The 26927-nt window shown below is 40.5% G+C and overlaps 2 protein-coding genes across 3 annotated transcripts in view; both read left to right on the top strand.

The window, feature by feature from the left end:
• Positions 1 to 66: 66 nt before the first annotated feature.
• On the top strand, positions 67 to 26128 carry rnaseh2a (ribonuclease H2, subunit A). 2 transcript variants are annotated; one of them, XM_083976209.1, is made up of 10 exons: positions 67 to 137; positions 1209 to 1340; positions 1443 to 1514; positions 1598 to 1724; positions 1833 to 1920; positions 2089 to 2226; positions 4002 to 4089; positions 4230 to 4353; positions 5577 to 5780; positions 26103 to 26128. In XM_083976209.1, the coding sequence occupies exons 2-9, from the start codon at positions 1214 to 1216 to the stop codon at positions 5737 to 5739; spliced, it is 927 nt and encodes a 308-aa protein (XP_083832335.1). In that variant the 5' UTR covers positions 67 to 137; positions 1209 to 1213; the 3' UTR covers positions 5740 to 5780; positions 26103 to 26128. The 2 variants fall into 2 exon arrangements, with proteins under 2 accessions (XP_083832335.1, XP_083832334.1); XM_083976208.1 differs by lacking the exon at positions 26103 to 26128 and having other exon boundaries at positions 5577 to 5853.
• The window catches only part of mast1a (microtubule associated serine/threonine kinase 1a), a gene marked incomplete at both ends in the record, with an annotated part of 61824 nt that continues 52678 nt past the window's right edge, over positions 17782 to 26927 (top strand). The window contains 2 exons of the mRNA XM_083988327.1: positions 17782 to 17820; positions 26100 to 26131. Of these exons, the coding sequence (XP_083844453.1) occupies positions 17782 to 17820; positions 26100 to 26131 (71 nt within the window). The remainder of the gene's footprint in view (positions 17821 to 26099; positions 26132 to 26927) is intronic.

Below are 26927 nucleotides of genomic sequence, written 5' to 3'. Positions count from 1 at the left end.
CAAACCATGTGGTGGCAGCAAAGCGCCTACACTAAAGTCAAACGAGGAAGACGCTTTCCGGGAGGCGCCAAATCCGTAGCAGCAGCAGCACACAAACACGACAGCACCAAACTGACAGGACAAAGTCACGCAAACAGGTAAGAAATGACTCTGTTCTGTCTTATCATGTTATAGCCTACCTAAATGTTTGCCCGACACAACTGAACCTCAGCATTTAGACCGAGAACATCTGCGAGTTTCTTGTGTAGAGGTTTCAGTAGCTGGAAGCGTGTCCAACAGTGTGTAGCAGCAACAGCATCATAACATAGTATCAGAGCGTGTGGATGTGTATGTGTGTGTCTATTAGCAGACTGAAGCAGCTAACACAACAGAGTCCTAACAACCCCTGAAACAGGCTAAACTCACTCTGTTTCGCGGTTAAACGTTTGTAAATCTTTTAAGCGACATTTATGTGATGTAGTTCAAATGTCATAACCTGCAGGCTTTTTGTGGCCGCTATACACGTTTCTCCTTTTGATTTAGCACTTTTCACCCGTTCATCCTTATCTGTCTTGCACGCACAGCATGTTTAAAGCAGAAGTAAGTGATATATTTGTGTTAATATAAGTCTTAAATAGTTATATCTTCCGACAGCAATCACTTACATAGAGTGTTTGGACCGAAACACGGGTCTGTCAGTCCCTCTGCTCTGCTCTGAGCTGAGGAGAAAACATTTATCGTATCCTACAGTTTTTATCCAATGAGGAGAGAGAACGGCATGCAGGGCTGTGTGTGCAGCCAAGGGACGCCGTGAATGTGGTGACGTAGGGACGAGGACTGTTATGGTGCGTTCAAGGAAACCCGTAACTCGTGTTTTTCCGACCCGTGAAGTCGTACCAGATCGAACTGGTACGACTTCACGGGTCAGAAGTTACGAGTGGCCGTTATAGTGCACTTTCACCGGTAAAACAGGTCGGAAAAACACGAGTGGGTTGCCTGGAACGCTACAAAGTCGTAAGTTGTGACTTGAAGCTGTACTTTACGATTTCAAAAGCCTGCCTGGAACGCAACATTAGCGAAAACGACCGGACCACTCACTTCTGCTTTAAGATCTGCCCACAGACTGTCAGTCATGTTCAGTGGCTTCACGAGAGGCTGTAGGGTGATAACCACTTTGGCTCAGGTCAGGGAGGGGACTGTGTGATTTCATCCTATGTGTCTCCCGACAGCGGTCATGGATCTCAGTCCATTTGAAAAAGACAACTCTGTCAGCTGCCGGCTGGCGTCTCCGATCCCAGATGTCTGCAAGACGGAGGACTGTTGTTTGGGCATTGATGAAGCGGGCAGGGGGCCTGTGCTCGGTGAGCTGCTGAGATAATGATTTGATTTACCGCCATATGTTTTAGCAGTGACCACACAGTGAAGCATGTGGTATACATACCTGTCTGTATTTTGTGATCCAGGCCCCATGGTGTATGGGATATGTTTCTGTCCAGTTTCGAAGAAGGACGACCTAAAGAACTCGAAAGTGGCAGGTAATCAGTTCTGCACAATTTAGGCACTGGCAAAATGGTAAAATGCATTCTGAAATTGATGCACTTGATTATTTCCTTGATAGATTCAAAGACTCTAACAGAAGCAGAAAGAGAAAACCTTTTCCAAAAACTGGATGAATCAAGAAGTTATGTGGGCTGGGCGCTCCAAATCCTCTCCCCTAACACCATCTCTACCAGCATGTTACAGAGGTATTTGGCACATGGGGCATCTTTATAATAATGATTAATGGCATCTTTCATGCAGAGAACCCATGATTTAGATTCACACACTAAGATTATCCTTGTCTTTGCCTCAAGGACAAAATACAACCTGAATGCTCTTTCGCACGATACAGCCATTGGTCTAGTACAGTATGCCTTGGATTGTGGAGTACAGCTCAAAGAGGTAGGAGGACATTTTTACATGGTTAAAATGCTTTACTGTAGTGTTTACGGTTTAGGGTTAAAAACTACTCTTCTATTCCAGTTTGCTCCTTATTCCCCCATCTTCTAATTTGTTTTGTCATCCTCTCCTTCTTTGTCCACCTTCTTCCACCTGTCTGGTCTTCTGCAGGTTTTTGTGGACACTGTTGGCCCGGCAGAGAAATATGAGCAGAAACTCTCCCAGCTGTTTCCTGGTATCGACGTGACCGTGAGGCCCAAAGCTGACTCTCTCTTCCCTGTTGTCAGTGCAGCCAGTATCTGTGCAAAGGTTAGTAAAGAGCAGCCACTTCCGAAGTTTTCAAGAAGACTTTGACATTCACCAATGTTTTCTTATTTGGAATTTGTTCTTGGCTAAGAACAAAATCTACGCACATTTGAGAGTTGAGACTTGTGCAAAATAAGTGATTATTGAATTTTCTTCTGTTATGATTTGAATTAGAATAATTTTCTCATCATTTATAATGTTTTTAATTAAAAAATATATATATTTAAGAAAGCATTGTGGTCTCTTATAATACACTATAGTGTATACACTATATATAATTCACACCAGTTATGTTTATTAGGAACCACCTCATCCAATATTAATAAAGTGATTGATCATATATGATAATATGATTATATTTCTGATGGCACACCTGAGAGTGTGTTCTCTCTGATGATGCGCTAGTCCAGCTCAGATCAGTCTGGACCAGCCTGCCCCCCCTCCAGTGCTCTGCATCTCTCTTTTTTGTTTGGCAATTAATTTTTTAACTTCAGATTTTAGATCAAATCAGTGTACGACTGATAGCTTTCAATATATCTTTTTTTCCTGTTACTTTGCATCCACTGCCGATGTTTCTACATGTCACAGCTAGTTTTTTGTTCACTTCCTGCAGCAGTACCTCCTCTTCAGCACTACCAGTTCTTTGTACATTTGGAGTCCGGTGCTCCCTCTGCAGATTTTCATTTGGGCATTTTTCTTTCTCAACTCTTCATCTCTGCTCAGTTTCTGTGGTTTCTGTGTGCACACGGCCCTGCAGTCTCGTGCCCTTTTACAGGGACTGATGGGGCGTTTATCACTGCTAATCCTATGTTAATTAAGATCACCTGGCACGTGCTCTCAATTTACAAGCAAATAGCATTCATCAATCTAAGAGGAAAGATGCAAACAATAAAGTCCATAGATCTGATGTAGGGGTTTCTTAAGAAATTTCTTAAGAATATAATTCAAAAGATACTGGTGAACGAGGCCCTTGTTACATTTATTATTATTTTATTTTGAACCTCACAGCTGTACAGTCTTTCATTTGATTGTAGGTTCAATTACACTCCCAGTTTCCTCTGTCTTTCCTGAGAGAAAAAAAGTTTCACACCTTGTTCCCAATACAGGTAATACTCAGAAAATTAGAATATCGTGAAAACGTTCATTCATTTAAGTAATTCAACTTAAAAGGTGAAATGAATATATTATTTAGACTCATAACAGGCATTGCAAGATATTTCAAGCTTTTATTTGTTAGAATTTTGATTATTATGGCTTACAGCTTATGAAAACCCCAAAATCAGAATCTCAAAAAATTTGAATATCGTGAAAAAGTTCAATGTTGTAGCTCAAATTGTCAGCCAATTAATCCAAAACACCTGCAAAGGGTTCCTGAGCCTTTAAAAGCTCTCTGTCTGGTTCAGTACAGTTCGCAATCATGGGGAAGTGAATGAACTTTTTCACGATATTCTAATTTTCTGAGTATTACCTGTATACGAGTGAGGGAAGTATATGACAAGCAACATGAATTACAATTTCTTCCCTTTTGGTGGTGGAGTTGTTTTACTACACATTCATATATTTGTTTTATAGCAGGAGTCATCATGTATTAAGTATTTTCCTTACTAAAATGTATGCAGAGAGCTGATTTAATAGTGAGATGTGGATGATTGTTATTTCAGTGACCTTAATTTAGAATTATGGACCAAGAATTTGTGTCACTGAACACCTCAACATTCATATTTCAAGATATGTTCAGAATTTCTCTGGGTGTTCTTATGTTGTGTTATTATTTTCAGGTTGCCAGGGATCGTGTTGTAAAAGGCTGGGACTTTGCCGAGGACTTGGCAGAGGTGGATGCAGATTACGGCTCAGGTTACCCAAATGGTGAGCAAAACAATCAGCAGATATTATAATCTTTCCAATGACATGAACTCTGTTGCTCATAAACACTTAGAAAGGCTGTTAGAAAATGTGTAGATGTATTGATAATCATTGCTGAGACCAATGTTGTCCTGTGTTTTTAGACCCCAAGACTAAAGCATGGATGCTGAAGTACCTGGACCCAGTGTTCGGTTACCCTCAGTTTGTTCGATTTAGCTGGAGCACTGCCCAAACCCTGATGGACAGCAAGGGGGTGACTGTCCACTGGTAAAGAACATTCAAACTTGATTTTGATCAGAGTCCTGTGTTGTTTAAAGTTAGAGGCTGATTCAGGGCGTTGAAGAAGAATACCATATTCAGTCTTCTCTGTTACGTGACCTAGAATAATTCAAACTTTTCCAATCATATCATGACATAGACAAATGGAGCAAGAGACATATTTTTCTGTGGAAATAGTTAGTCCAGCCTTGGCCTCAGAAGCTTGTATTATTGTACCATTTGAATCAAAATAAGTCCTTGTAGGCGTTTTTGCATAATTGTTTGCCCGTCTCTGAGATCAGCTTGCTGAAATTTTTGACCACTCCTCCATGTAAAATTCCACCATGTTTGAGGATTGTCTTGCATGCTATGCCTATTTGAAGCTCCATTTAAACAGGAGTCAAATCTGGGCTTTGACCATAACCGTCTCTTCATTTCTTCTTTTTGAGCCATTCTTTGGTGGAGGTGCCCGTATGCTCAGGATCATTATTTTATCAAAAAGACCACTTCAGATTCACATTCATCTTATCCACAGATGGCCTTACGTTAATGTGATGCAGAGATCATGGCTGAGTCAATGAGCATAATCTCAGTGACGGCAAAGCGTTTCCCTGGCATTTCTCTCTGCAGGTCAAACGCGATTGTGGATACATACACTTTAACACCCACAGTTGAAGGAGTTACATTCAGATTCAGAGTTTTTGCTGATTGAAATCCACACCACTTTCATCCGATTTACTGTCAAGAGAAGTGATTTACTTAAAGTAGGTTAGAGGTCTTTTGTTAATTTGTCAAGGACATCCATGGCCTTTTCATTGAAGACCTTGAAGAACTCTTTAGATTTTGGCATAATGACATCACACACTTAGGTTGCTATTTCTTCAATCTCCTCTAAAGAGGTTCTTATCATTAGCGTCTGATCTAAAGCACCTGATTCAAATTTTATGGATTTGAAGGAGTGATCAATTTAGTGTTCTTACTTTTACCATGTAAGTGGTCTGTGTTTTTAATAGGCCCTGTTTGCCAGCTCAAATATGTTGAAAAAGTCAACCATTTCCATGGGGTGTACTTAATTTTTCACATGACTGTAAAAATACCTACATGTGTTAGTCTGTGAAAACCACAACCCCTTTGATTTGCACACTTGATGGCTGTGCAAATCATTTTACCCCAGGAGACGAGCACTAACCACAGTGTAAAAATCAGTCTTGTTTTGTCAAATCTGTCCTCAGGGATGATGATGAGGAGGATGGGGAGAAGGCTGCACAGCGGAAAAACAACAGGTCCATGTTGACCTACTTTGGTTCTTCAGCTGGAGGTAACGACCAAAACCCAACTCACCAGACACACCGCTTCCTCACTGAGAGGAGGCTGAAGAGCCTTGACACACTCTAAGGATATTACAGGACATGCACACGGATACAGGAAATCATAAGGTCATTGCAAGTTTTTCATATACAGCCCCAACACCTTGTTTTAGGCACAAAGTGCATGGACTTTAATGTAGCATTGTTGGCATCTGATACTTGTATCAACAGAGCAAACTTTACTTGGTTTTTCTTTATTTTCCATGATTGTATGTATTTTTTTTGTACATAAATATGATGTTTAAACTCATGTTCTGCCTTTTTAAGAGCCTTTGATTTAAAGTTCTTGAGCATATATCCAAAGAAGCAAGAAGGCATTGTTGGAGAGGAGCGATCTTTAATACTAATACTGCCCTCTGGTGGCAATATGACAAAATACAACACGAGTTTGAAAAGCGTCATCAGTGGTTCATATGAACCATGATGGATCAGTAGCACAAGCACATTGTGATGGCTGACATCAAATGCAAAAAAATGCACCACACTCTGACAGACACAGGATGGAGACAACTCGGCACAGCTTTCTCTCCTGACATTTAAATCATAAAATATAGTCTTTGATCATGGTTCAAAACAAATAGCATTTTAGTTGGTTCTAAATCATTATTTGGATTCAATACCCAAACCTTTCTTGAAGCAAAGTTTTTGTGTAATTCTAATACTGATATAATGTCCGTAAATTACATTTGTATTACTGTCAGTCAGCCACTAGCAGCAGATGTTCTGAAATAAAACATCCTGAGATTATTCATTTTTCTATTATCTTATTTTGAAGTCTTAAATATTTAGATTACTTATACAAGTATAAGGTAAAAAGGAGGATAAGGTTTAATGGTTTTACTGCATATTTCCACCTCCTAAAAACCACACTGTAATCTATTAACATGAGAGAGGTCGCTTGGCGTTGCATAGATCAATCTTTGGGTGCTTTACGAATCCCGGTCTTTTCTTGTCTCAGAAATCACAGCACTCAGTCAACAGTCTTCTTGTGTTGGATGATCTGTCCCAGATTCATCCTCCTCTGATGCTTCAGGATTTTTCTCCAGGCGAACACTTGGACCCTCAGGAAACTTCACCCATTACAAAAACGTACATCACATTTTTCTACAGGAAGACTATGAAAGGGGGTTAATCATATCATCATAAAAATATATTCTTCTTTGACTTGGTCGCCTTGGGAAAGGTTAACCGAAAAATAAAGGCATGTCCATCTGGCTGCTGCTGCTTAGTTCCCATTGGGTTTGTTTCTGGACTCCTGGATCCTCTTCCCACAGTTCATAGCTAAAGTGGAGACTGCAAACGAGGACAGGATCATGATTGAGCTCCTCACAAAATGAGACGAGGCTCCTCTGGGGGTCGCCCTCAGGGCTCTTCTGGGGAAAGAGTCTCTGTCAAAGCCTGCAGAGGCTGTTACCGTCTGGACCACAGGTTCCATGGTTATGGATGATGCCTGGATGTGAAGAAGCTGAAAGCAAAGCCCACGCTTTCGTCTCGGTAGTTAGATCTTGGCTCCTTAGTAAGCCCGCTGCAATCTCAGCATGAGGAGTCTGGATCGCTCTGTTCTTCTGACCAGCTCGTCACAGGGATTGATCTGTTGTGTCCCGTCTGATTCCTCTCCTGATTCCCACCTTTACGTCCATTTATAACTTCCCCTGGCTCCTCGTCTAATCCCCCTAAGTAGCCTGGTGTCCTACTGCGTCAATGGGATTATAAATAGTTAGCCTATGCCCATAGAGATCTAAGGTAGTGATCTATTTCAGTTTAAGACTGTCTGCTATAATTCGATCATCATTAGATCATCCTGCCCGGTGAATCAATGGAGCTGTTTACGGTACATGAGAAGCTTTATGACAATTGATAATTTTGGTGAGTAAACATGTAATTATAAAAGTGTACAAACACTGATTATGCTGTCAGAAAGGTTAGAAGCCTGTGGTCAGCTGTGAGGGTCATTTCAACTCCGTATCCCACAGTGCCCAAGTGTCAGGTTAAATGCTAAACAAAAAAAAAGCTATCAGTTTTCTAGCCTTTGGTGAGTACTGGACAAATACAAATTTTCACTTACCATGAAAATTCAGGGAGCATCAGTGTGATTGCAGTTTATCCTTACTTGCAGCTCATCCAAGAATTTATGAGATAAAAATCGTGAACCTGATGGTGGTGATAGAAAATCCCCTGGCATTCATCATCTGGGAACCACTAGAGTCTGTATGAACTTTGGTGCAAATGATTCTTGTCAATGTTTAGAAAAAAACCCTCAGTGAAAAATGTGAGCTGGCAGGAGGGGAAAAACTATAAGATCCCTCAAGTCTGAAGAATTAATTCTCTGAACACTGTACAAAATGTCATGGTGATCCATCAAATTATACTTAAGATATTTCAAATCAAAATGGGTTACTACTCAACTAAAAGACTGACATTGCCATCCCTACAGCCACTGCGATGGCTAAAAATAAATGAAACATTGAAAAACATACAAAGCAAACACATTTTAGGTTTTGTTGACCAAAAGAATTAGCGTACTGTGTACTGTTCATTCCCTTAGATAAGAGAGTAGGAGACTCAAAAGAGGATCATTCAAAGATCAACGCTGATTCACAAGGAAGACAAGTACATCTGATTAGAAACAGAGCAGGACAATTGACCTCAACCTGACAAATCAAATTAACGCTCTGTGAACCCATTTTAATAGTTTCTGAAGTGTCTATAGTCAAGGACACAGTTTGTTGTATTTGTAAATGTTTAGATGATGTATTATTGATAGATATTAAAATATGATATAATGAACCCTGTGTTTGAGCTAAAATTACTAAACACTTACATTGAAAATATCTGCAAATAAGTATTCTCTTTGTAGATTTTTCAGTGTTCAGTGTATACGTAGTGTTTGCCATATATATACTGTATATACATATATATATGTTATGTATATATATATATATGGCAAACACTACGTATACAAGAAGCTATAGTGTTGAATGACATTCAACTCGTTTGATAATTGTTTAAATTGTCTATTAAGCACAAGCCGTCAACCATGAAAAGTTGTTGCCTCATTGTACTTATAGAGCATAAGGCCTCTTAGCGGTTTTCAGATGCTGATCAAAGAACAAAAAGACGTTTTCATCTTGGCCTCTTGAAAATTCAGATGGCCCTAAAGTATTCTCTGATATTTTGTACACCAAACAATAGGTTTGACCAGTCAAAACCAGACCAGTCCAGTAGCTGACTGAAAAATCTTTAATTGATGTACAAAGGATAAAGATGACACTTTGTAACCGCTGAAAAATACTGTATGAAAACTTTAATGACACAAAAACAAAGGGGATTTCCCATAGACTGTAAAAAGAATGGATGTAGCACCCGTGACGTCACCCATTGGTTTGGGGGAGTCTGTTTTGTGCCGCTACTACGGGGGTTTGAACCGCGCCATGTTGGATTCTACTTGCCATATTTGGAGCGGTGCGGCCGTTGCCCGGCCGAGAGCCCGCCCACTGGCCTCGAAGCAGTGGTCTCCGGACCTGTCACTCAACGGTTCTGCGCCCTAATTGGCCAGAACTTTAAACCTAATAATAGTAGAACGGTAGAGTTTAAAAAAAATTCACCCCCCTCAGAGTGTGTGCGGGGGTAGAAACTATTGGTTGAGACCAAAAAAATAAAATGTACCAGGCTGTAAATATGTTTTTTTAAGCTGTAAAATCGGCTATTTTAACATGGGGCTCGATTGGAGTTGCTCCCTTCTGGAGCCAGCCCCCAGCGACAGCCGAGGGGATTGCAGTTTTTTGAACGCGGAAGTGAGCTTCACTTCTCAGACCGACAACTGCCCCCTTGGGGATTTCCATCCATTTAAAGAAACACTCGTCCTGTCTGTACTGTCCTCTGTGACGTGCACCGTTGTTGTCCCCAAGCACAGTTCCTTCTCACCATGGCCCAGGCGACATGGGGTCAGCCTGGCTGTAATCCCTGAGGTAGTTACACATAGTCCCAGTTTCTTTTCATGGCATCTCTTTAATTGGGCTAATTGGATTGTGCTGGTTGTTTTCCACTACTGACACAGAAAGCTTCCGTGAATGAATGAGTGGCGGCAAAACTGTTGTGGTTCTGCAATAAACATTTGTGCTACAGTGGAGTTTTTCTGTAACTTTATTTATCCCGCGGGCGGTGTTTAGCTCAGTTGGTAGAGCACCTGCCCCATGTGTTGAAGCTATAGTCCTCACTGCAGGCGACCCCGGTTCGAATCCCGTGCCGATTTGTTCCTATCCTGCATGTCATTCCCCCTCTTTCTGCCTCCCATTTCCTGTCTCTCTCTGAACTATCCTGTCAATTAAGGCAAAAAAAGCCCCTAAAAATATTTAAAAAAAAAAACTTTATTAATCCCTTTATTTTTCCACCTCTTTAATTTAATATAATTTGGACAAATTCTCCCTCCTACAAGCAAAATGGCTCCGATATATTTGTATATATATTTTTAGTTTGTACATTGTGCATGATGCCATCCATATATAAGTAACAGTAATTGCGTAGTAACATTTCTCTTGTTAGGTCTCAGCTCAGTCTCACAGTCTGTATGCCTATTCCCACAGCATCTAGCCCAAATGCAGCAGTCTGATCTAAAGCTGTTTGTTATCTGTGGATCACCAGTACTGTTCCTGGTCTCCTCAGACTCTGTATCTGGCCTTTACACTGAATTATCTTTGTCGATTTCCTTCAGGAGCCCTGACATTTCTCTTGGTTGGTCAAACATATGGCGGCTCATTTTAATTGTAGCAGTAGCAGATTGTATCCACATGGTGTCCCTGTTGTCCCAAAATGAAAACAGGACTGAGAATATTAGTACATTACACTTTGAAGGTTACTGGTGAGCACTGATATATTATTTTTTTTAGAGCTTGAAGTGATTTTTAAATTAAGTTACTGTCTTCCCTCTTCTTGATTGGTCATTGGACAGTCAGTATCAGCCATCAGTTGCACTAGCATACACAAGTTAGTCTGCTAGATCTGCTTTGGTGTTGGATTTAGAGTTTGAAGGCTCCTTAGAGGATTTGCAGACAGACTGGTATTGGCATGCTGAAAAATTGAAGTTAATCTCAACTGTAACGGTGTCTCTGTGATAATGACAATGCCACGTAAGTTCCATTACTACCTGTTGGAACTTGTATTTGTTCTGCTTGCTTTCAGTATATAGCAAAGCTTCCTGCTTGTCTTGTGTTTCTTTTCCAGGCTTTGTGGCAGTGTGCTAAAAGTTCACATTTGGATGCTCAAAGGTTAGGCGGTTCATCACAATTTCATATTTCATGGAAATATATCCAAGATTTGCTTAGACATTTTAGTATAAACAAATTATTTTAACCTCATGATGGAAAAAGCCATGATGGGGTGTCACCACCATCAGAAGGATTCATCTGGGTAACTTGGAGGTCTGCACAAAGATCTCATTACGGCCCATCCTACATCCTGAAGTTACAGACATTTCAAACAGAACACAAGTACGGTATAAACCTGCTTGCAGTGCTAGAGGGATCACCAAAGTCAGTGGGGGACATCATTTGGAAACCATAAATGTTTATTGCTAATCCAACATACGTAGTATCTGTCAAGTTATTGGTGGAGGATCACTCACAGTCATGTATTTATAGTGATGTGGAAAATTTGTCAAACCAATAGAATACAAATATTTAACATATAATATTTAAGTATTCATTTGTTCTAAGTTTTGATTTTAGAGTACACTGAGACATGAAGTGTAAGTTTCAATAACAACTGGACATTTTGAGGGGTTCTATAATTTTGTCCAAAAGTAAACTTTTTACAGACAAGTAGAGCAAAAGTGCAAACCTATTGGCATGATTTCCTTAAAACTGACACATTTTCACCATAGAAGTATGGTGAAAGTTTGTCAGTGCTTCCATCAAAACATTAGTTTGAGATTGAAAGTGTTGCTGCATAATGTATATGTATAAGACATGCAAGCGGAAATTGCTATCTATTTTTACAGAGACAACAAGGCTGGAGACAACCTCAACCGATCAGGCTGAATGTACATTATGTCTTCCTCTTGAACTCCTTCCCCTCTTCTCTCCATCTTTGTTGGGTTTATGTATGTATGATGAGGCACCCAAGAGACGGCTGATTTTATAGTGTTTTATTTAGAGAAGCTCCTCTTCGCAGACTAGGCTTTTAGCGCAGCTGTAGTCTGTGACCCACTTATTCAAGACAGGGAAGGCTAGAAATGAGGAGAAGGTGGTAACTGAGAGGAGCAGAAAGGAGGTGCAGGGTCTGCAAGGAATGTTGGAGCAAAGGAAATGTATCTGCTGGAAGTTTTAATGGATGAGAATTAATGAATAAATGAGGAAGACAACAAGGGAAGATGAGGAGGATGATACGGGCATGTTACAGCAAAATAAATAATAATTAGAAATGATTAATAACATTAACAATGATTTAGTTGTTGTTGTTTGACCTCCATGGCCTTGTTAGTGACACCACCCAAAAAAAATCAACTTGGCTTGACTTTTTTTTTGGGGGGGGGGTTTCCCCAATGACATAACAAACAAAGTGTTCTTTCTTTTTTTATTGCAATTTTTCTGCAACATTTTTGATAATCTAGTAATTGTTTACATCATTCAAAATCAATGAGACACAACAAAGATCAGAGAATATTTTCTGGTTTTCTTCTAAATATGTTACAGTTGGGGGCTGTTAATGAGTAATGAGACTAAACAAGTCCTCTGAAGAAGCCACCTTGGGATCTGGTAAATTATGACTGGCATAGCCCTAATGTGATTAATTCTAATACCGCCCAATACCAGACTCAAAAAGCTATGGCCTTAAAATTACAACACATCACTGACGGTCTCAATAGACGGCAACAAGTTTCTCAAGGATAAGAATTTACTGCAGAGCTGTGGGAGTTAATTGCATTTTACAAGTGTTTTGTGTTGTGTACTCCCCCATCATTGTGATGGGATTAATCATTAGGGGAAGACTTTCACTTAAAATAATTCCTGCATGTGACAGTGTGTCTGAGGGGAGCCCTGATCACTTTTATCAACCTGCAAACACACAGCAGACTTGAATGCAGGCGGAGGCACTTGCAGCCCATGAAGAGATATGAGCTGACGTGCCTCTTGTGAGACAGGCTTACCAGGACAGGAAATGGGATTGCACAAGCGGCAGGCATATTCCAAGTCCCAGCCCTGCCAAGCTTTTGGCTGCAGAGAGCTGACCCTGTTTGACCTCCCTCGGGGCAACCTTTGAAAAAAGGGTGACATCATTTCTGAGAGCTTTTGCACTGTGAAAGTGTTTGCCTAAAACTGTGCCTTGTACGAGCTTCTCGCTGCTGCTGCTGCTGCCTCCTCCCCGCCCCAAATCTCACAGCACCTAATGAACAAAAAAAAATGTAAAATTCATGTGCCTTCATTAATTATTTAATATTAATAAGAAAAGCAGCATAGGCTAAATGAAGCCAGACAAGCTGGTAACTAGGTCACTTGCCAAAACATAATTTTTCACCTGCTGGCACCAGGGCACATTTATGCTATTAACATATTTTCAGTGATGACCATTTTGATAAGATTTAGTTCTGGATCATATCCTGCGCGTTCCGGTTTACTCTGATGCTTTCTTTAATTCAAGATCGCTGTGTGGCTTTACAGGTCAGTGTCGGCATATTTGAGCTCATGTTTAATATTTAGATATTTTAATTTTAATGTTACTGACAGGTTTTCTAGCTCATTGTTTAGCTAGGTAGAAAATATTTGTTAACGGCCATTAGATACTTGAACATTTTTAATTGTCCCAATGTTATATTTAAATCATGTAGTTTTTCTAAAATAATTTCAAGTTAGTCGTACTTTTGTGTGATCTCGGTTTAGAGCAGTAGATTTATCCAAAACCACCAGATAATATATCACTTAAGTTGTTGTTGTTTTTTAAAGCTCTTAAGAAATCAGTGCGACCACTCGGTTGATTTATCAGCTGCTCTGGAATTTTCAAATGTATCACATGATGCTCATCGGCAGATGGACTTTACCCAGACTGATGTTAAAATGTCTTTTTCCTTTTTTATCCAAGCACTTTAGGGACGTCCCAGCAATGCTGGAGTAAAAAACTGAAGTTGAAAGTTTCATTTTAACTCTTGTAAACAAACTGCTACAGAGTGAACCTTGTTGTAACATTATTAAGACACGGACAATCTTCCAGCAGTTATTTGTGTTGAAACAGCCCAGACATAAAAATTACTTGCCAACTGTGTTTTATGACAAATTGAGATTTATTTGAAACATGGATGTGAAAAGGGCTCAATGAGAATTAACTGCAAGGTGGTGTTATCCTCAGTTCTAAAGTTATTGGCCAAACACTGTGATCCCTGTGGCGACTGCTAAACAAGTCTTCCAAAAGGCTTATGCGATTATAAATCACCTCTCTCATTTTATTCATGACTTTTTTTTTAGCTTAATGCCATTTGAAATGTGTTATATTTTGCCTGAGGGAACTTTGATTTTATTGCAGAAGCCATTAGACTTGTAAACATGAATAAAAAAGATTACTTTTAGAAATAAAGTCCCCTTTTCATTGTTTCCCAAGTATTAGTCTAGCTTTTGTTCTGCTTACCCATCTACTACAGTACTCAGAGCTGATTTTTTATATTTCATAGACTAAATGATCCTTCCCTCCTTCTTTTTTTTTTTAAAGCTGATTTATTGAGAATGAAAATAATCATTAGCTGCTGCCCTAGGTCGCTTTTTTAATTGAAATTATATGGCTCTATTACACCATTAGATGAAAGACTTCTCCTTATGTGTGGCTTAATGTGAGAGACTAGAGGTGGCGGTGCTGGTGCTGGTGGTGGAGTGCTGAGGTTGAACTGGGAGTGATCTGTCAGCAGTAAATCTCAGGGTGAGCGGGACTAAAGACTGCCAGCGCCGTCTGCTCAGAGAGACGAGGAACATTAAGGCCAGGATGCTAAAAGCCACTAGAAGCCTCACTCTTGTCTCCCTCTGTCCTGGAGCTGGAGCCGGACCAGCTGCCTGGCCTCTTGTGTGTGTTTTTCTCTCTCCACACTGATCCAACCCCCACCGGCCACCTTTGACCAACATTTCTCTTTTTTCAATGCAATCTTTCTTGTGAGAATGTTTAACAGTGAAACATCATCCTGACAAACGCACAGCATTGTGTGAAGAAGACGGGGATGGACTTTGCCCTTAAAGATTTCAGTATAGTCAGTGATTACTACTGCTTAGTGGTTGTTTTTGGCTAGTATTGATCGGGGTGTGCATTGCTTTTATTGATGATACATCTACATTTATTGTCAGACTCAGTGGAACCAGGGTGGTTTATTTGGTGTGAACATTGGACCTGCAAAGAAAACACACAAGATTTTTCTCTTTAAAATCACCATGGTGGGAATTTGTTTCCATGCCAGCACTCATTCATTAACATTTGGATCAGGGATGCGAGTAACTGAAGGGTGAGGAGCTATGAAATGTTGTATGGCAGTGAATCCCATGTGTGACAGGTGTGAGTGTTGAATAATGCATAACGCTTAATGCTATTTTTCACTGGAACGGCAATGGAAGCATGACAGCAGGCTGTGTTGACTGTTAATTCAGTTAAATGACATTACTTACATGAACCACACACCACAGCGTAAACACTCAAATACCTACGATACCTGTATGCAAACATCTTACAGAGATGGTGACTGGGTTTGGTCTGATGCCAAGTTGGCAGCAATTGTCAAAACCATTTAGGATGTTGCTGTCACATCCCTGTTGAGCAGGCAAAACAAGCAACATCTGAAGATGTCACTGTGGCCTCTGGGAAATTGTGATAGGCATTTTTTTCTCTGTCTTTTGACACTTTGTGGACCAGAGAGCTCATCAATAAATGGACAGATTGGTTGATAATGCAAATAATTGTAACACAAATTTGCAAATTAAATGAGTCGACAGCCTGGATCATACTGTAGCTACAGGCAAGTAAGGAACTGAAGGAAAAAACTTGAATAGGGGAAAGCAGTGACCATGCCCTTATCGAAAGAGCACGATGATAGATTTGAAATGTGGATCATATGCTGAGGCCTCCACAGTCAGCAGATCTCAACCCAGCTATGGGAGAGTTTGGACTGACATGTTAGACAGTGCTACATCCTGGTGGCCCTAAGTTACTAAGACAACTTGTTTTTGTTCTTTCCCTTTAATTTGTCACTTATCTGTATGTTAGACTACACTCACGGCACAGTGGTGCTTTCAGTAATGCTAAATGATAAGGTTACTAGCTAACTTTGTCGTACCTTATCTTATTTTGTCTCTATCTATCTATCTATCTATCTATCTATCTATCTATCTATCTATCTATCTATCTATCTATCTATCTATCTATCTATCTATCTCTAAAAAGGACTTAGGCCTATCTGTATCAAGATGGATTGATCAGGGTGTGCTAGATCACACCCTGATCAGCTGATGTGTCATAGGACTATATCATTATTTAACACATTTAATAACACCCACATTTCCTCAGTATTTTATCCAACTGTGTCATCTCAAATCCTTTCTATTAGGTTTTAACCTTTTTATCTAACCCACTGAAGTTAATAGGCTACAAAAAGTAATTGGTGCAACAATCTGGGGACTGGGGTTCATATTGGGCTAATAACATTTGTTACATTAAGATGCAATTTAGCTACAATAAAAGAAAGAATAGAGTCTTTACACACAGTGTTTCTGTGTTTCTTCCGCCTACGTTTCCTCAATTAAAATCCGTTGTTAATAAGGGATTAATAAAAAAGAAAGAAATAGAAACCCATCTCACCACTCGCGCATCCACTCACTATCTCTTCCAAAGCGTCTGGTCGTTGAGGGGTTAAACGTCACTCGGTAGTAGGAAGTGGGTGGCTGTGGAGCTGGAGCTGAGGATGGAGCAGAGCCCGTGTAGCAACCACAAATCATTTTTCACGAGAAAAGCAGCGCGACACCGGAGTGAGCACCTCGACAGAGCGCGTGAAGGGAAAAAAACGGTGAAATGTGTCAAGCAGCGGACGACACCGTGATGTGATCCACCTGCCTCCTCTTCTGCCCGGTCTACGTGTGTGTGTGTTTCACCGGAGGAGACGTATAGAGTCGCCACAGATTCTCATTGATCTCGCCTTTTTTTTTTTTTTTAATGCACAGAAGCTCTGACAGCGCGCGGGCGTGTCATAAATCGCGATTTGTTGTTTCATTGTGCAATATGCATGCAATCAACTCAACGTGCATATGCGTGCTTCGGTGCGTTCCCAGCGTACAGCCTGTGTTGCTTATGGTCTGGCTGCTCCTGAACTCTAACATGTAGCGGATCGTTGTTGTCAGAGCCACCTGAGAGGATGACAGTGGTTGAACTGGTTAATGCTGCTGGTGCAATGAAGCTGCTGGAGAGTTTTTTCTGAGCTTGCCTGTAGGCTACTTGTTTGTTTTGAGCCGTGATGCGCGCTCGGGGTAAAGAAGATGCCCGCACACTTTGGTTTGTCTAATCGCGGCTGTGATAAACGTCGGTGTGACAGCCTGGGCCGGTCGGGGGGTTTCTTCTTGTGTCTCTCAGCTGGACTTCAGCTCATGCAGAGCACGCTGATCCCACCGTGCAGCCTCTCGCTTATTCAGCAGTTCCCACCACAGGGCAGCCCAGTCAGTCGTCTCTGTGTCTACCAGCATGGGATGTCAGCGAGGGTTTGAACACAGGAGTGGCACTTTTTTCTCCTACTTTAGTGACATTCAACTCTAGTTTTTAGGGTGACAAGGCGATAGGACACAAAAGCTTTTAACAGCAGTGTTCCTCGTCTGTTTTGTTATTTGTCACGGTGAAATATAAATCGAGCGGATAACACAAGCTCTTTGCTGACAAGTGATGTAAAAGGCAGCCGGCGCTCCGGCAGGCGTTTGGGTTTCATGGTAGATCGTCAAGCTGTGCTAGGCTCGCCGAAAGCCACGCGAGAGTGGGGCTTTTCTTCTCGCCACGTCACCTGGAAACCATAGGAGCCACGAGACTCCCGTTATCCACCTTCCTCTGACAGGTGTGAACCCGGATCCCCGCCATGGATGATTCTGGGATCATCCGAAGACGCAGGCTACAGGTGAGAACTCAACCTTTCGCCCCTGCAAATATACTTTTTTTTTTTTTTTTTTTTCCATTTACGAACAAGTGCAGGCGTTTAAGCATTTTTCCCGGTTATCATTACCAAAACAACTTTAAAAGGAGATTTAGAGTGATATTTGTCATTAATGCCTGTGAAGAAATCAGCCACAAGAAGCATATGTGTAGGTCAATGAGTGAGATTGTGAATGTGAAGACTTCACTTGGAGGAAGGTGTCTTTTTGATTAGGTCAGAAGACCACACAAGATCAGATATTACACATAGGACTGGGTGACATGGATAATCCTCTTATGTGAGTTTATCTTAACAATTTATACACATGATATGGTGATACGAATGGAAAATGAAGTGACAAAGTGGTTATGAATGTGAAATATGTGACCAAATATAGAGAAAGTAATACCTGACTAATCATACAGCAGGCTTGTTCATTGATTTTCAGTATACTTATTAGAGATCTTAAGAGACCTTATTGAGACATGCAGCTTATAAGAGGTAGCCTATAGCATAACACTGTTGAATAACCTCTAATGGGAGGAAGCTCAAAAGTCTCCTGTATGACATAAGCGGATGACAGACACATGCTCTCACAGCTCTACATCCACAATAATATATGTGTAAGTCTATAATAACCAGTCATAAGAAGAGTATGGGCTACTTTAAACGAGTCAGTGGAGTAGATTATTCTATTACATTTGCATGATGTCAGCCGTTCACTTAGCCCACATCTTGTATGACAGCCACGGGAAGGCACTGGTAAAAGCTTCCCTCGAGACTTTTGTCTGTGTGGTGGGCGCGTGCGTGAAATTAATCAAGTGAGGCAGGCAAAGCTCACTATGCACGGCCATTGTCTGCCAGTGCTTCTCTGCGTCCTCGTGAATTAATTTACAGGAAAAGTACTCTGCTGCACGTTGTGGCGAGATATTCTGCATTAGATTGCTCGTCGTTTATAAAATGTAGACATGTGTAAGTGGAAGATTTCCTGCACCAGTGTTCAGCATCACAACCAGACTTACTGAGAGTTTCCAGGCCCACAGGTGCAGTGCTCCTACTGTACAGACTTGGTGGATTAAAGGAGACACTAACTCAATGATGTTAAGATAAATACCTGTCTTTGGTGTAGTTTGTCTGGGGAGCTTTTCATTCTAATGATCACAAGACTGTCTGTAACCTCTGCCCACAGCTGCACCTTTGTTGAGCTGTACTTCCCCCTCTTCTGTATCTCAGTGACATTTAAATTGCGGCTTTTGATAATCATCGCCTTTCTATAGCTGTTAAAAGTGCAGGGACGGATACAGCAGTTCTGCTCAGTCAGTAATATGATGTTTGTATGTGTGGACTTGTAATTGTGAGTCATTCATAGGTGAATCATTATTATGTGCCAGAATAGTTTATTCGTGACACCAATTAACTGTTATTAAAAAAAAAAAAAAAAAAACATCAATCAACCCTCTGGTAATTATCAGCCATAAAGTGTCAGGAAGTAGTAAAATAACTTTACCAATCTTTAGGTTACAGATGATTTTAATCATTACTACTGTAAATCAGCTGATGAACTATATGTTTCAGCTATAGCTGCAGCTAATGCTTAATATCACCAGTGATGGATCAGTTATTTTGTACTTTGATGGATTAGTTACAATAAATAGTCAAAAAACACTGGAACCTGTCTATCTCAAGTGACAGCTTCAGCGATCCAATTTGCCCAAGTGAAAGTCTTTTTTTTTTTTTTTTTTTTAAAGAGTCTGTTTTTAATTTAAAATATTATCGGAAAAGAAAATTATGACATCTTAACATTTATGGACAGTTGACCTTTTGCTTTATTGAGCAACTATAATTACTTCAGCTTCTTTGGGTGTTACACAAATGACACATCTGTTTCATAATAGCAGTAAAAACCTTCAGACTGCAGATTTTTTGTGGCATTTTTGAAAATGGTTAAAATGACTTCCAGCTCTGTGATAGTTTTATGGTTATGGTGGAGTTTACTGTGGAAATTAAAAGAAACTGAGCCATTGTGCTGATCTTGATAGTTCTTTTGATATTACCTCAGAAATAAACTATACAATAGCCAACTTTTGGACATGGATATTAACACCGGCAGTGGAAAGGGCAGTCTGGTGGGGGTCAGGAGACAGTTTGATGAGAACATAAAGGTTGACAAATACACAACAACATACACCCACACTTTTTTTGCAAGACTTTCCTTGTATCTAACTAAAATCAGGACACGCATCAAAAGACATGCACTTAAGGAAATCACATTGGTGAGTCAAACTCCACTTGATGCAGTGTGTGTGTTCATCTATCAATTGACTCCACTGCGGCTACACAGAGCATCTTGTTTTGTGTGTGTGTATGGGTTCGTGTGTAGCATCCATGCCTAGATGTACATATCAAATGGACTCCCACACCCCTGCCCCTACTCTCCATTTCCATTGAAGTGGTCGATATCCATATCTCAGACAGAGGAGGTCTAAATGTTGAGGATGTGGCGCAGTTGTCAGGCCCATTAACAGGACTAATGGTGGCCTAACAGCCCTGTGTGCCCTCAGGGAGGAAGACCAACCACCAGCAGCAGGACAGGCTGAAAGGGCTGGAGGCCCGGAGATGGAGGAGGAGGAGGAGTGGGGGGGGGGTTGCACTATAGACCTGACTAGAGGCAGGCAGCAGCTGTGGGCTACAGTAGACCCCATTTAAGTGGCTATTCCAATATCTGGATCCCTTTACTGCCTGGATCTACTTTCACAGAGAGACAGTGGAGGGAGGGAAACAAGTGCTTGTGTGTGTGTGTGTGTGTGTGTGTGTGTGTGTGTGTGTGTGTGGCATGTTTGTGTTTCATGTTTTTTTTTGTTCATCTATGAGGGCGAACACTGAAAACAAAGATCTATATTCTATTAAGCTTCTTCAGTGTTAAGATCCTGGTACTGTGAACTCAGGGGCATTTGAATAGATGCATGAGCACAAGCTACTTGAATGGATTGTGGAGCATCATGGCATTATGTAAACACATTAAGCTAAGCATCAGACTCAGTGTGTGTGTGCACCCTGGCTTTTACTTGGATTTTTATTTCACTGTTGCAGACTGAAGTGTCCTGATTGAACCGTTCTGCTGCCATCCTCCAGTCAGGGTGATTGAGTGTTTCTCTTTGTCTGTGTTTCACTCCGTCTCCCTCCTCCACTGTAACAATCTCCCGTATACCTACCAACCAGTTCTGCTTCTCATCTCTTTAAATCACCCACCTTCCCGTCCATCCTTCCTCATTTATAAATTAATTATTTTCTAGGGCATTTTATACTTTTACTGCACAGCGCTAATGGCTGTTTGGCTTTGTCACTTTTGGGCCAAGGCCACTTTTCAATATTGGGTTTCAGAGCAGACACCATGGCACCTTATACTTTTGTCTTTTCTAGCTTCTTCTATCTTGTGTTATAAATTTGACCATTTCCGTCTTGTAGCTGCCAGTAAAAAACAAATATCAAATGTGGGGACTGTGAGAGGGGCCATGACATGCAACAAAAGACTCCTGGTTTTGAAAATTGATAAGGTCATATATGAGTGTTTATGACTGTGTACTGGCTCTTGCATTCCTCTATTTAAATTAATCACATAGTATTTGACTATGCAAGCAGCCCGTCTTCTGTTTTATGACACAGATTGAATAAGAACAACATTAACCAGAATAATGATTAATGTTGTGATCTGTGTCATCATTCAGTTCTTTATTTTCTCTGTTTTCAACGGCGGGAGAGTGTGTGTCATCGATATGAATCGTTTTCACTTCAATCGAAGATTATCGTGCTGTCCTGAGCTGTTGTAGGTGTGTGGAGTGTACTTACACTTAACCCATATGCTCATACTCTCACACACACACAAACAAACACAAGTCATACAGCGTGTCTCATCCCTCTTGAGTGCAGAGTACGCCCCACACACACACACACACACACACACACACACACACACACACACACACACACACACACACACACACACACACACACACACACACACACACACACACACACACACACACACACACACGCATAATTTGTCCAATATTTTGTTCTGGGCATTGTGCCCATTTCCAATATGCTAAGCACAAGGGATAAGAGTGTGATCACTGCAGAAGATCCAGCTCTCTTTGCCAAGTCCTGTCACTCACTGCCATGCCCACTGCTTTGTTCTGCCTCGTCTCGTCCTTGTGATGTCAGTATTATTCAGAAAGGGTAGGTTTTGTACCACGAGAGCAAAGTGTACATCAAAGCAACAGATTTGGGCCAGAATATATTTGGGAATAGCTTCAGATATTTGAAGTACTTTAGCAGAGCTTGAATTACCATGCCGGACGCCTATTAAGCACAAAAGACTGAGCCCAGCTTTGTCACAACAACAGACAAAAATTACAAAAAAACCCCACCACATATGAAGTTTTTCACTAGATCCAGTGTAACAAGAAAGAAAGAAAAGTTAAGAATGGGAGTCGCACATTTTATTGAGATATTACATGATGTTAGACCTCAGCATAATTCAGTGCTTTTAAGTGTGACTTAAAGGCTGGTAGATTATTAAACTGAAGAATACACTGCGTGACATTTGCCTCGCAATCTGCTGTCAGTTTTGGCAGTGGAAACAGAACAGAAGCCTCATGACTCTGCCCAGAGCAGCAGCATATTAACATTTTTCTTTTCTTTGGTTTCCAGTTGGACTTGGCTTTGTCCTTGGGTAAATATAAACCAAAAAAAGAAAAAACCTTGAGACCCTTTCTTCACTTGTCAAGCAGAGAAAGTTGTCTCATATTTTAATCCGTTTTGAACTGCCCTGTCGCAACTCAGCATATGTGGCTAAGGAGAATGTCAATCATTTGCATTTATGCCCCGTGTGGAGTTGTGTGTAACAGAGTAAATGTGCCAAAGAAGTGTTTGTTTGTGCAGACATCTGTGAGACTGTCTACACTACAGTGTTTCTGCAAATGAATGACTGTCTCTATTAGAGATATCATTTTTACAGTATAAAGCACTTTGAGTGGTTGACAAGACTTTAGAAGCCCACTGATCATTTTTGCTTGTTCACCCAGGTCATTTAAGGACATTTTCCACTCCTGATTTTTTGTTTGTTTTTGTTAAAACCATGATTAACTTGAAGACTGATTAGCATTCAGCTGTACCCTCACTGCTGGCTTGGAAGACTCCCAGAGCGGTATAAATGAACTGTGTGTGTGTGTGTGTTTGGGTGGGTGTGAGGCGTGTGTAGCTGGTTGGAGCATATTCCACCTTTCCTGTACTATATTCACATATTTTCCTACAGTGTTGTCAGGTGTCTATGTGTGAGGTCACAGCAGGACATCCTATTTGCATGTATAATAGTAAAGACATGAAGACTGTAAATGATGAACAGTGATAAACAATAATCATTCAAGCTTGTGATTAGTGTGGTATATTTTTCACATGCTTTGCTTATACTACTTAATTCACAAATTTAGCTTCACGGTATATGACATTAGATGATTTCCTCACAAGTCAAACTGTTGCATACTGTAATGCAATAATAATTTATCTAGCCTATTTGATGTATACTAACTGACTGCAGCTAATTATTTCATTCATTATCGATGTATCAATCATTTTTCCAATGTATTTATATCTATTGGTTGTTCGTTTGATAAAATGTCAAAAAATGTATCATCTTGAGTTCCTTAGCTCCCCAGGAGACATCTTCAAATTACTTAAAATCATCTTTTAGGAGTAGAAACTTGGATATTTGGCACCAGTGGTTGATAAATAAAACATCTACTTCATGAGAGATGTGTTCACAGATTTACTGTCGGATTGCAATTTTTATTGATGAGTGGAGGGCCAAAGATTGGCATTTTATATATCTCAAGTGAGATGGGAATCTGACTTTGGGTCAGTCTCGTGTCTCAAGCAGCAACAACTTCACACTAATCTAAACCTAAATGTTTTAGATGCACAGCTGCAATGTACTCCATTGGGCATTAATGTCTCTTATCTACCAAATAACTCTTCACTGTCTACATCTATCATTGATGCTGTCATACTGTACACTTGTACATCTATTTTTTTGCCTAAGCCTTGCAACACATAGCAGGTAGCCTAAACCTTTCATTTTCATGGTCAATCGGTGGCGTGACCAGTAACATGGCAACAACACGTAAGGTAGCTGTGTATTGGACAGAGACGAGGGAGCAGGTGTTGGGGTTTTATCCATCAGCTCGCCCAAGGCTGGCTCTGGCCAAGTGTCTATCAGGACCTCTATAGCTCACCAGTGAACACATCATATCTAACAACAACCAGTGTATACTGTAAGTCGAGCTGTTGTTTGCCAATATTCTATATTCATCCGATTACTGCACTTTAGTTCTTCTTACAAATGATAATCATGGTGATCAATACAACACAGGATCTGACTTATTACAGTGTTTTCTGTGTCTCTTTGCAGTCTACTGCTCTCTTGGCTCCCCATAGTTTTATTTTAAGTGCAAGGATTAATGCATCACAGTGCTGGAAAGTAAATCGGGCAAGTTTTGGTATCAAGCTTGTTTTGAGATTGTTTGGAGATGAGAGCTCCAGCTGTCAAGTCATGTTTCATCAGCTCGGCTGTGTTTGGGTTTTGTAATGCCTGTTTACTTATACAAAGACAAAGAGAGAGACAGAGTGAGAGAGGGAGAGAGAGGCAGAGGCAGAGAGAGCACTCATCCAGCAGGATGAAATTCTCTGGAAAACTGACTACAATCTCTTATTTTTTCCTCTTCTTTTTCTCCTCGTTTGATTTTATCTTCTGGCCTAGTGTGGTTAGTCATTTCTGTCAATTCACAGACGTGGTTCAGTTACATTGTACTTCCCAGAGTGAAACAAAACAAATGAGAATATCTTTTTAGAAGAGCCACTGGACTGTAGAAAATGGCTTAATAAGCAGCACAGGACGGACTGACAATAGAAACTGATGGTAACTTGATCTTACCGAGGCCAAGTGTTAAATGGAATCAAATTCGAAATAGATGGGCAACAAGCACCAAACAGATCCATCCCAGTAGTTGCTAATCACATCACAGTCCTTGCTGTTGTGTACCAGTGCCATAAATATAGCAGCAGCATTTTTAAATTGACTTTGGCTCCATTCAACCTGCTGCTTCCTGAAGTCTCTGAGCACTTAGGAGGGATCAGTTTACAAAATGCCTCCCACTAAACCCAAAACAATAAGACAGAAATCACAGAACTGGCTTCAGTTGTTCCTTTTTGTTTGTTTTTTGATGTGTGGGAAGCCAGTGTCATAGGTTAATGATGACGCTAATTATGCTACTAACATTTATTTATTTTCTTTAAGTATATTTTTTGGCTTTTCACGCCTTTATTAGGAAATAGTGTACGAAAGGCAGAGAGTGGGGGAATGACACGCAGGGTAGGGCTGCCCGATGTGGGATTTGAACCGGGGCTGCCTGCAGAGAGGACTGTAGCCTCTATGCGTAGGGCGCCTGATGTATTTTTTACTTGTAAGATGCATGAGCTTTAGGTCGAATGTGAACTGTTGTGGATTTTATTTTTTTAAATTTGATTTGTGGGAAAATGTTTGTCTTTTAAATTGTGAGTACCTCAGGCCTGTATAAGGAAAACTCACCCTTATGTTTGCACTAAGACCATGATCTTTGGCAAGCAAGAAACAAATACAATATTGTTTTACTTTCAGCACTGGATGAAGAAATAGAAAGCCACTGTTTCAGCTCTCTATGACTGAAAGTGATCTATCTTACACTGGGTTTTACTGCAAATATACATGATATCTGAAGCATTTAAAAAAATAACATGTTACTTATAAAGTTTGTTTTCCTAACATAAGATTTAATTATGCTGCAAACAAATGGGTTATCAAAAATCTGAAATTAGACTTATACACAGACTGTCTAGACAAAAAGAAACAGCAATGCGCTTAAGCATAAAAACAACTGCAGTCACATTTATTAGTTGATAAGAATGGAAACTTTCAAATTAAATGGATAATAAGACAAAAAAGAGTTATAATTATTATAAAAGTTGCCCTTGAATATGCTCTGTAACAGTAATTATGCCAGTAAAATTTGTTAATTTGTTTCAGTCTTTAAGAGATAACAAGAATGCTAATTCGCCAGTGTTGCAGCTCATTATTGTCTTTTCCACAGTCACAATGTGTAAAACTCATCTAACCCGTCAAATGTGTCTGTTCTCTCTTTTCTTTTTTTCTCTTACATTGTCTTTCACACCAGAAGGATCTGCCCCTGCCCCGAAAAAGTAGCAGGTAAGTTCACATTTAAGCATATTTTTTATTCTATGTATTCTTGTTTTTCATGATATTAGTTTAGGTAGGCTACTATAACTTAGACACAAATCTGTAGAATTATGGAGTTGTTGTCCTGGCAGGAAATGCTGGAAAATGATCTGGGCTGTATCAAGGAGTCTGACAGATGAGTCACTTCAGTGTGCTATGACAACATATACCACAACCACATTCATTTCTCCCATGCGACTCTATATCTACTGTAAAGGACCAAGCTCTTTTCTGAGCCGAAAGACAAGGAAAGAGTGACATTTTTAGGACTTGGAATATTTCCATTTTTGTTATAGGAGGTCATGGTCAAGTGATGGTTTTGTGCAGTGGGAGTCTTGTCTTCAAACTGCAGTATATTCCAGCTTTGCATGAGGCCTTTCACTCTCAGAGCTTCTCAGTCAGTCCAATCTGTTCCACACTGGTTCGACCAGTCGGCCGTGCAATGAAACTTTCGCAGCAGGAGAGCTGTGCTGTGACCTCAATGCCCTGCGTGGTTCTGGGAGGGCGGGGAGGTTGAGGAAGGTGAATAGAGCAGTACATGATGTGTGACACACAAGTTAATCCGTCAAATGTTCAGTGTAGGTAGCGAGCGACTGCAGTGTTAAGTGTTGTTTTATGGCGTTTATACTTCCTTAAGGCACCAGACAGCACAGAACAACAAGGACACTGAGCTACAGGGCCATAACAACATGAAGTTAATGAATCTCCTTGAATATTTAGAAACAAGACTTTTGGGGGTTCTGGGTTTGAACCTCGGGCCTTGTGC

Source organism: Trachurus trachurus (assembly GCF_905171665.1).
Source record: "Trachurus trachurus genome assembly, chromosome: 1".
Taxonomy (NCBI): Eukaryota; Metazoa; Chordata; class Actinopteri; order Carangiformes; family Carangidae; genus Trachurus; species Trachurus trachurus.
This window is presented reverse-complemented; position numbering and strand designations above follow the sequence as displayed.

What these genes read in the sequence shown, in the direction of transcription:
- rnaseh2a (XM_083976209.1), top strand. Translation starts at nt 1,214, where the DNA reads ATGGATCTCAGTCCATTTGAAAAAGACAACTCTGTCAGCTGCCGGCTG. An exon ending in GGGCAGGGGGCCTGTGCTCG is followed by an intron (nt 1,341 to 1,442) that starts GTGAGCTGCTGA and finishes TTTGTGATCCAG; the next exon opens with GCCCCATGGTGTATGGGATA. An exon ending in GTGGAGTACAGCTCAAAGAG is followed by an intron (nt 1,921 to 2,088) that starts GTAGGAGGACAT and finishes GGTCTTCTGCAG; the next exon opens with GTTTTTGTGGACACTGTTGG.